This window comes from Microtus ochrogaster, linkage group LG5 (assembly GCF_000317375.1).
Source record: "Microtus ochrogaster isolate Prairie Vole_2 linkage group LG5, MicOch1.0, whole genome shotgun sequence".
Classification (NCBI taxonomy): domain Eukaryota; kingdom Metazoa; phylum Chordata; class Mammalia; order Rodentia; family Cricetidae; genus Microtus; species Microtus ochrogaster.
The window spans coordinates 51,883,021-51,894,259 of NC_022031.1; the positions used below are offsets into that span (position 1 = coordinate 51,883,021).

The window sequence follows — 11,239 nt, forward strand, 5'->3', positions numbered from 1 at the left end:
TGTTTCTCACATGTACAGTAAGTCCTCCCAGCCCAATTATTTTGAGACACGTTTGCTCTAGTCCAGACTGTCCTCGCTCAAACTCCAGTTCCCCTCCTTCCACCTCCCCCATACTAGAATCAACAAATTTGCCACCACATCCAGTTTTTCCCAGTCCACGTCCTTTGGCCAACCAAGTCAATCATTACAGTATACTCTCCCAAATACACCACACTGTTCCTCTATCTAACCCCATCCCACTTGAGACCCAGCTCAAATACTATGTACTATACAAGTATACCGCTTCCAGCCTGGTCCTATGGGGCTCCCTACAGGCCTTTTCTGGAGAGGATGCAAAGTACAAAGACCAGGAAAATATAAGGGGCATGAAAAGGAGCCTGTCACCTAAAGTTCACCTTCATCAGGTATGATCACATTCACATCAGAAATCATCCTATGATCACATTTAAGTGCCTTAACAACCCTATGAGATGTAACTTCAGAAGCCATCAAAATCATCTATAAGGTTATGGCAAAGTCAGTCACAACTCTCTCTTGAGTAGCCCATGGCCACACTTAGAGCTAGCTACCTTATATTTTCCCTGACTACTCTCCATTAATCCCAAGCTTAAATCTATGTTAAAATCTTTTCTTGATGAACTCCAACTCTGCCTCATACTGACTCTTAAAATTCTTTTCTAAGGCCAAGTCAAAACTACCAGCTTCTCCTGAATGCAGGCACAGGAGACATCCTGGAGTTATGGCTCAGCACCTCAGCAACCTCCCCCAACCCACGCCACCACTTACATTCTCTATACTTCTTCCGGTGATTACTATCTTTTGCTACATATTATGTAACAGCTCCATCCATTCTTCCCTAACCAGATTTGATCTGATCCCACCCTACTGCCTATTCACTGTCTCCATCCTCTTCCAGCTTAAGCTCAGAACCTATGACTGCGTCTCTTATTCCAACACTCAGTTCCTTTCAGAAAGTATATGCTCAAATACTGGCTGAATGCAGAGAAAAGAAATTCTTTATGTATCATAAAAGCTACTTAGAAGTTTGTACATCTAACATCTGTATAGGAAAAGAGGACACTGGTGGAAACTTATAAATTAGAATCAGTTGAAAAAGAGACAGGTTTTTAATAACCATGACAAGAAAGTAAGTTTCACATTGTGTGGCAAAGCTGTCCTGATCCAAATCAAGGGAATACAGCAATTTCTAAAGCAAAAGGAGAAAAGAAAAACGAAGAAGGGAAATGACAAAGAGACCAGTGAAATCACAGAAAATCAAGTGTTCCAAATACCAGGCTTTTTGTGCTTATCACATTTTTAATAATTTACTCCAGAAATATAGGGGTAAAGAGAATAGTGAGTGTAAAACAGATTGATAGATGATAGATAGATAGATAGATAGATAGATAGATAGATAGATAGATAGATAGACAGACAGACAGACAGACAGACAGACAGACAGATCTGAAATAGGGAGAACCAAACCAGCATTTTCAGAAATGGGAACTTATAAACTAAGAAAAATAGAAGAACTAAATTATACAACTGGAAGTGACAATCTAGAGGTGTAAAGTAGAGACTGAGTATCTTCAAATTCTGAAAACCATTTTGATTAGTTTGAGGCTAAAACTGAAAAATAAGGAAGACCTGACTGCTATCTAGATTATTCTGTCTTATAAATCTAACTATAATACTAGCCCTCAAAGTCCACTCCATCTGTTGATTCCTAAATAATATCCTAAGTCATTAACTGTCAATCTAATATGTGCAAAACCTAAGTAAGGATAGCAGAACTTTTCTTTAGAAAAATATGGCTAGAAATCAGAACTCCCATCTTCATGCCTAAGATATTAAAATAGAAATTTGCCCCTACTCCAGCATTTTTAAAGGAACTCAGATAAATGCAAATGTACTTTTTAAAAAGCAAATGCCGAGCCGTCCATTAGTAAACACAAATACAGTATGTTGTAAGTAAGGCAACGAATGACTCAATCCCTATCAGCACGGTTTCTGCAAAAGCTGCCTTCCTCTAGCTAGGGCAGCCCAAGGGAACCATCCAGATCCTGGGTCCCTATCTATGCAGCACTCCTCCTGTCCTTCAGGACTAAAGTAACAAAAGCATTGTCCCTCTGTCCTCAGGGTCAAGACAAATGCCCAATCAAGAAAGTCCTTGTTATCTAGTTATTTCCCCTACATTGAGACATTCCCTTGGAGAGTGGATTAAGGATCATAAGACTCAGGAAGCTAATGAAACTTTGGAAGCTCAGGAAGCCCAAAAAGTTATGATACAGAGGCTCCTCCCCCCAGTTACATAAGCAGTAAACAATCACAGAAAAGGGAATCATCCATGCAGCTGCCTGCCCAGGTCCAGCAGGGAGTGCTAGGAATTCAACTTTCATAAACTGCAGCCCATGCTGAGGTGGGCTTTGCAGTCTAGCAGGTACCTTTAAGTCACGTATTCTGGAAGTAACCACTCACCCCGGCTTCTTTAAGGAGCCCAAATAAACTCCTAGTTTCACCAAGCTAAATTTGGATAGAATCACTTCTTTGGTTTGCCACCGATACATTTTTGGGGGATGAATAGACATTGCCGCATTCTCCAGAAAAGGCCATGGATCTTTCCATCTAGAAGAACTAGTACCAAACTCCTTAAGCAAAGTGAAGTTAAGAGTCTATTTCCTGGTAACTGAAATCCCAGCCTTCTGTATAAGGTGCCAGACTACTTTAAAGCCCCCTATCGAGTCAGTATGAGCCCCAAAAAGGCTAACCTCTTCCTGATCACCTCAGCTCCCCACCAAGATTCCTTAGTCAACTCCTCACCCTACACACACACACACACACACACACACACACACTACAGGAGGGCAGTCTGACGGGGCTGGACCAGAGGATCTGACCAGAGTCCTCATCAATTCCTAAGACGCAGTGAGTGAGTGCCAGACTCCTAACACATACACAGTCTTGGGTTCACACACACTCCCACATCTCAAAAGGGCCGGGGAGCTGGCAGGCATCCAGTTAGAAATTAATTTAGTGAGTTACTGAGCAGAAGGATTACTTTGGCTTATGAAAGCCAATTTGGGGTACTACGTAAGAATTTAGGTTGCATAATAGTCCAATGTAGGATAATTAATATCCACCAAAAACGATTACTTGGAAGAAAAATGGTCATTTAGATGTGAAAAAGTCTGAACCTTCTGTTGTTTTGTTTTCTTGAGGTAGGATCTCACACAATAACCCCAGCCAGCCTGGATGGATTCACTATGTAGTCCAAGAAGGCCTCAAAGTTGTGATCCTCCAAAGTCTGCCTCCTGAGTACAGGGATTATAGGCATGAACCACCAGCCTAACTAAAAAGGCACAATTTAAGTCCTAGCATTTGTGTTTTGGTCTGCTTGTCTTCAGGATATCATAAGAGCATGAATACATTTCTCATAGTTCCCAAAATAGCCAAAGAATCTAGGGTGGAATAAGCAATGCCCTCATTGGTCTACCAAACAATTCTTCCAACCTCCCAAGTCTCCATTTCACCACACACCTCAGGAAAAACGATGAGGAACAGCAAAATTAACTAAAATTTATTCTAAAGTTGAATTCCAGTTTATAAAATATTCCAGGCCCCAAAATTCCACTTTAAGAATTAAGCATCATATACTATAATCAGCAGGACCAAATAAATAATAACTAAAAAGTTATAAAATAACAGTTAAATTAGTCTAGGAGTCATAGCAGAAGATAGGCACACAGCACTTTTAGACTGATGGTACTAAACCCCCAGTAGTCACTGGATATTGAACGATATGAGAAAATGACAGTCTGAATTTATAGAGTACCATTAAAGAGCAAACCTGGAAACACTCTTGTGTAACAATGACATAGGATAAAACAGCTTTTAAAATAAAAAAATTGCAGTGTATATCAAAGTAGCAAAAACAGGAATAATCAGTTACCATGAAGATGCCTCCTACATTACCTCTTTTCAGAAGTAAAAATAATTAATTCCGTAAAAATGCTTTTTGTATAGTAGATAATATTACTTATAAACAGTCACCCATTGTTTCTGACTGTGCACACTGCTAGGTAGTATCTTCAAATTTTAGCTTTTTCTTCTTTCTTGCTAATTTTTTTTATCATCACAAAGAATATAAATAGGCAATACAAACTAACATGAATTCACTGGTTCTCTCAGGTAACTAGGAAAGGGAAAAGGGAAAAAGTGACGATCTTAGGGGAAAATTGCTACCTAATAATCTATGCATTTTAAATGCTGCTGTAAAATGCACGTGTCCTCAGAAACTAAATCTACTAACCTCTACAATCAATGTGATACATGGTTTATCCAATCTTGACAAAAATCCTCTGGATCACCAATGGTATGTTCATCCACTCGTACATATGCAATTGTATAAAGAATCTATTATTTAGAACACCAAAAAAAATACAATTAAAGACTTGAACACACAGCTACCATTTTAAGAAAAATTAGCACTATTCATTTCTTGCTAACATCTTTGATGCCCTCCTTTGTGAAACAGAATAAGAAAAAGTACAGTGATTACCAAATTTGGGGAAGAAGAGCACATCCATAAGCTGAATTTGAACCTATATAATGCTTCCAAAGATAGGCTGATAATAACTGACTAAAGATCTAAAACTCCAGTACTAATGTGACATGTATTTTATCATATAAATGTATATATATATATATACACATATATATAGGTCATAAAAATATTAAAACCTTCAATTAAAGTTAAAGGAAGTATCTCAGTTACACGGCACTTGTATAAAAAGAGTGTTAGCCGGTATAACTGAGAAATATAAATGCTTAAGCACTAAGGAAGCTGAAGCAGGAGGCAAGAGTCTGAAGTTAGCATGGGCTACATAGTGAGACTCTGTCTCAAAAACTCGGGGAAAAAAGTTAAGATTGATCATGACTTTTCCCAGTACTCTTCATCACCTTGAATCATGTCAACCCTCCCTACATATCCACAGGCTCCAAAGAGCAGTCTTTGGAATAACCTGTCCATTCCCATGACCTCATCATCCCCAACTCTTCAAAGCTTTAGAATCAAATTTCCCACACACATGCAACCCATGTGCCAACTACCAAGATTTTAACATGCATCATGCATCATCTCTTCCCATTCTTTGACTACTGTAAGTTGAGTTTGTTCTGATCCCATTTTACGGATGGAAAAAACAAGGCCCAAAGGCAGGCAGTTTTGTGATCAAGGACACATTAATCAAAAAGTGATAATGCGATGAATTTGAAACCAGCTTTGACTCTAATTTCAGAGTTACTGGCCCCCACTCAAAACATTTCCTTACACTAGTCAATAAAGATGCCTCCATCATTCACTCATAATCCTATTTCTGTTTTCTCCATTTCGAATTCTCTGTCCTGTTTCCCTTTCCTACCGTCTCCACTTAGATTCCTGGAATCATCCCTAACTCTTCCCCCTCTTTAATACTCCTCGCCTATATAATAACACAATAATTCTATAAAGTTTAGGGCTTCAAAATTAATATTATCTCCTTGCCAAATTCAGTTCCATTGTCTCAATTCAGACCCTACATTTCTTTAGCCATTGTGATCCCCTCTGAATGAGTCTTATGCTCTTGATCTCTGAGTTCTTACAACCAATTTCACCACTGCCATGTGTTGTCCTTATAAAACAGGTCTTCTCGTGTTGTGTAACTTAGGAGCGTCTGCTGGTTCTCTACTGTCTACAGAACAATGTTCAAACTCTAGACCTTGGCCCATCCTATCCTCCCCATGTCATCTATTCTTGCCTTCCCCCATACCAGAAACAGTAAATGTGGAGATCTTAACTGTCTATACAGAGCACTTTCATACACACTAATCTTAACTACACCTTGAGTATTTTCTTGTCATCACCCCGTTTTATGAGAAAGAAAAAAACTCAGGAAGTGATGTATTCTAGATTGCAAATCATAAAGACACTACAAGTAAGACTCAGACTACCAAGTTTATTTCCTTCCCTAGTCCTTTAAACAGCCACAGTAAAACACCTTCATCTCTCTCACCTGCTCAGTCATTTCTCAAAATGCATGATTATTACTCAACTTCAATGTCTCAAATTAAGCTATTATTCCTTAGATCCTAGAATGCTATATTCATTCCTTAAGGTTTCCAAAGACCCAAATTAAGCAGTTTTCATATGAAGCTTCATATTAGCTATTTATATTGACATAAAAATCTGTGTCAAATTATAAGCATTCTGAGGACAAGGCCATAAATTACTTGTTCTATCTTAAAAGTCTGCTTACTGAAATGGAAAATATGTGGATAACAGGCCATACAAGAAAGCAAGCATCAAAGCAGAGTCTTGGCCAGGGCTGAAAGGAGAAATCAACACCTGGATCAAAACATCTAAGAACACTGGCAACTGCCTACAGTTTTACCATCTATCTTCTGAATAAGACCAGTATCTTCATGCCAACTACTGGCATTGGCCTTTATTAAAATTGTTTGCTGAAAGCATAATTCAAAAGAACAGGATAGAAATAAAATCTGGAATAGAATAAGAGAGAAAAATCCTGTTGTCATTTTCCATTTTAACTTCCTATTTGTTTAAGTAACCAAAATTTAATGATACAGGCTTGACAGCCTTTCTACAAAGACCAACTCAGCAGTCTAAATGCCTGTCATGACAATGATCAACTCTGAGGAAGTATTTCAGTAAGCCCAAACAATTGCTCAAGTACACAACTACACACCTGCCTGCCACCTACCATCCTCTAGAAGAGCCGCTCTCAGAAGACCGCTGCAGTGCTCATGACCTGACAACCTACACCACCAAGGCTGCACACAGCTGTCTATGGCCAAACTGAACAGTGTAAGCTTCAAGATTATATGTTGCTTCTTCAAGAGTTGTCCAAAACCCAACAAAAGATCAGGCTTGAATGCCATCTTACAGTTAAAAATCAAGAGCAGGAAACCACTGAGCAGCTAACCAAGCAAAAACTCTTCATTCCTTTCTTCCTTCTTTCAGAAGCACCTCTCTCAAGTACTGAAACCCAGTCACAGTGCCGGCTTTTCCATGAACTAATAAAGGATAAAGTTAGAATAAAATTAGCCACCTGCCCTCTACTGCATCTCATTCCATTTGCAAACATGAGCCTAAATACAAATAAAACCAGACTATGAGCATAAGTAATTACAAACTAAATCTAAGGAACACTTTTAACAATATGAATTAATTAATCTCTTTATCTGCATACTATCCAAAAGTCTAGCACATTTTGTTCAAACAGCAAAATATTGCCACAAGGCTGAGAGTTTATTCAGTAGTAGAACCCCCTTCCCCTGCACACCCTCTCCAGTTTTGATCCCTACAAGAGAATAAAAGAAAAAAAAACATTAAAAATATAACTACTTCTTTCTATAACTGTAGGGAAGTTAACAGCTGACAGCAGAACTGACATAATGTTTCAAGTCCTAACTATGCCCTAGGATAACTTCACCATTTGGTTGACAGCACCAAATTCAGTTATTCTAAGGAGTCATTAAGTATGTACACTCTCAAAAATCATTAGTTTTACTGTTATTCTGTTATAACCACATAATTCAAAGCAAAACTTACACAATATTTATATTTTAAAAAAGAACATAAATTCTAACAAAACTCAAGGTTATCTTGCCTTCCTAGCTTTTGCTCACTTACACATTCAATCAATCAAAGGCTGGGCATGATAGTGCATGCCTGTAATCTCAGCAGAAGGACCCAACAGTTAGAGGCTAGCCTAGGCTATATACCCAGACTGTCTCAAAGGGAGGGAGGGAAAGAAAGAAGGAGAAAGGAATGAGGAGTGTAGCTAACAGTCAGTTTTACTGCTCAGGAGCAGTGTATTGTGGTCATGTTATTTAAAGTGGCTGTATATATGAAAAATGGAGGACTTAATGCAACTCAACAGTATAGCACCAAACAGCAAATCCAAGTAGTTGAGTATATAAATATTAACTTTCAGAGTTTTTTTTCTGTATGTTTGGGCTCCATCTAGTTCATGCTTCTATTATCATCTATTATGCAGAAAATATAGTAAGTCAGACCCAGTGGTGATGTGGGATTCCCCTCTGTATGCTGTGAATAGCACTGGTTAATAAAGAAACTGCTTAGAGCCTATAACAGAACAGGGCAGAACAGAGCTAGGTGGGCAAAACTAAACTGAATGCTGGGAGAAAGAAGGGCAAAGTCAAGGAGAAGCCATGTAGCTCCTCTGGAGACAGATGCCAGAACTTTACTCTGTATGACACTGCCTCATGGCAATACACAGATTAATAGAAATGGGTTAAATTAATATGTAAGAGTTAGCCAATAAGAAGCTAGATCTAATTGGCCAAGCAGTGATTTAATTAATACAGTTTCTGTGTGGTTATTTCGGGAGTCTGGGCAGCCGGGAAAAGAACAAGCGGCCTCCCTACTACACAGTGGTAATAGCCTGTAGTTAGTTGTAGCACTCAGGAGGCTGAGGCAGGAGGATTACTGGAGCCCAAGAGTTGGAGACCAGCATGTGTAACATTAGACCAATCTCAAAAACAGTAAAACACTATCAGGTGTTCAGATAATTAGTTCCTTTTTCTTGGAACCCTCAAGGCACCTTTACCATCCATCTCCTCTTATTATAGCCATCCTGAAGGAAAAAAAAAAAAACGCTTCAGAATGTGTGTGTGTGTGTGTGTGTGTGTGTGTGTGTGTGTATGTGAGAGAGGGAGGGAGGGAGGGAGGGAGGGGGGGGGAGCAGGGTGCTATATACTTCAGACTGGCCTCAAACTGGAGTGCCTCTTGCTTCAGCTTTACAAATGCTACCATTTGAAATTTCTGAACCTGCACTTATGTATAGGTCTTAAGTTAGTCTAGGAACCAAATGCCAAGTCTTTAATCTCTCCTGAAGAAAACAAAAGCTAAATTAACAGATTTCTTTGATAAACTGACCAAAGAAAACAGAACAGGTAGAATTGAACTATCTGTTCCTAACTTTAACATTTGCTGGTAATGCCAATAAATCTCTTAACCAGAAATACTCTCAGCATCTTAAATGGTACCTGATATACAAATATGAACTGCAGATACAGAAACACTTGAGCCACTTCAAAATGCTGTGTAATTCTTCATCTCATTTTCTTTCCCATTCCTACCAGGAACTAGATTGTAATGTACTTAGTGTTACAACAGAAACCCAGACACCACAAGGCATGTCAATTTTAAAATACACATTTTTATACATAAATTCAGACCACCTGAGATCCCCTAGGATGGTACTAGTGAGAACACAGAAAATCATAATTACTGACAATAATATGAAGAAGTGGAACCCTCTATGCACCGCTGGTGGGAATGTAAAATGGTATGGCCGCTGACAAACAGACAAACTGCAGGCTGGGGATATCACTAGCGACAGAGCACTTGCCCAGTACGTGCAAGCCCTGGTTTCAATCGCCAGCACCACAAAAAGCAAGCAAGACATGGCAGCTCCTCAAAAGTTAAGGGCATAACCCCAAAAGGACTGAAAGCGGGACTGGAGCAGCATCACCCATAGTAACTGAAATCTGGAAGCAGCCTGTCCATAGAGATGAATGGGTAAGAAACGTATTACGTGCGAGGGTGCAGTACTGTCTTAGAAAGAAAAACATGGCAGATGTTTCAGCATGGAGAAGCTTTGAAGACATTATAGTAAATGAAATAAAACAATTAAACACAAAAGAGACAAGTACAGTGTACAGTCACTTAAACATGTTAGCTAATGAAGTATAGAGACAAAAAGCGGGAAAGTGGCTGCAAGGGGGTTCAAGGAGGAGGGCATGAGTTGTTCAATCGGTACAGAATTTCTGTTTTGCATGAAGAGTTCTGAAGAAGATGGTGGGGACTGCACGACAGAGTAGATGTACACAATGACCCTGAACTACACGACTAAAAATGGTTAGGATGATAATTTGTGTGATGTGTAGCTTACCACAATAAAAAAAAAATACGGAAAAATAAAATTGAGGAATTGATCTCTTCAAAAGGCCAAGTGGTGATTGCACAGGGACTGGCAGGCAAGCAGTAAACACTGTGGCTACTAGTCCACACCTACCCCTCTCCATACCAGGAGACCCCTGGCTTGTTTCCCAGATCATCACCTCTCCCCAGAGCCATACCAAATGCTGACTTCTGCGTCCAAAAGAGCAACCAGTACTCCTGCTTCCCCGGTTCTGAGTCAGGCAGCAAGGAACTTAATCCCTCTAAACCTGCCTCCTCGTTAAAACAAGGATAATTCCTACCTGCCTGTCACACAAGGTTGTTATGAGGGCAGAAGTGAGATCACTTTCGTAAAGGTGGCTTTCAACTGCCAAGCACCAAAGAAACATAAATTACTTTTAACTACTTTCACATGGCGATGGAGACGCTTTAATAACACAAGCTTCACAAACATAAGCGTACAACACCTGACCCGTGCTGCATGTAAAATACACATCATCTCATAACACCTCTCTTTAGTCTTGAGCTCAACGGCAACCGGGGGTGGAGGGGGGGGGAGTGCTCCTAAATACCCTAAAGCACTTGAACTAACCACCCAAAACGCAACAAATTATTCTACATAGCCCGCGAAATTGCATATTTATGACCCCAGAATAGGCCTACAACACTCTGGAACTACACTTCCCACAAAGCATAGAGTGGAACACTGGCAGCACGCGGGGCCTGGACTTCAGGGTGACCACGGCTCCCGGCGAGCCTGGATCCGTCCCCTGGAAAATCGCAAGGCTTGTCATGCAGTGCGATTGCCTCTCCCTTCTGACAGCTCTGTCACCCCACGTTTTATTTTTTTTTTTTATTTACTGTTTCTGCCGCTAACAGCGGCCCTGTCCATCTTTCCTGCTTCAACCTGAGCGTCATCTCCAATCCGTGACCTTTCCGCCGATTCCTAGGATGTCGGGGAAAGGCACCTTCTCTCCTTCCCAAAAGCTCCATTGCCACAACTCGCCCGTCCGTCCGAACCAAGGGACGTGGTGGCGGGGGTCAGACGGGACGGGTAGACACACAGTCCGACCCCGGGGCGAAGGGCCGCGCACCACCGTGGGTAGCAGGTCAGGGGGCCGGACTCCCCCCCCGAACCCCGGGGCCGAGGCGGCGGGCGAGCCGAGGTGGCTCTGCCCCGAGCTCCGGTTTCAATTTCACGACGTGACAGTGCAAACCTGCGGCCTACAAGCGCCCGCGGCGGCGGCCCGCCCC

General features: G+C 40.7%; 1 protein-coding gene across 2 annotated transcripts in view; it reads right to left on the minus strand.

Moving 5' to 3' along the window:
- The window catches only part of Ecpas (Ecm29 proteasome adaptor and scaffold), a 113,716-nt gene that overhangs the window by 101,551 nt on the left and 926 nt on the right, over nucleotides 1–11,239 (minus strand). Inside the window, exon 2 of one of the 2 annotated variants that reach the window (XM_013351850.2) lies at nucleotides 4,310–4,413. The exons of the other annotated variant lie outside the window; for it this stretch is intronic. Coding sequence (XP_013207304.1) covers nucleotides 4,310–4,331 — 22 coding nt within the window. The 5' untranslated portion in view covers nucleotides 4,332–4,413. The remainder of the gene's footprint in view (nucleotides 1–4,309; nucleotides 4,414–11,239) is intronic. 2 annotated transcript variants of the gene reach the window in all.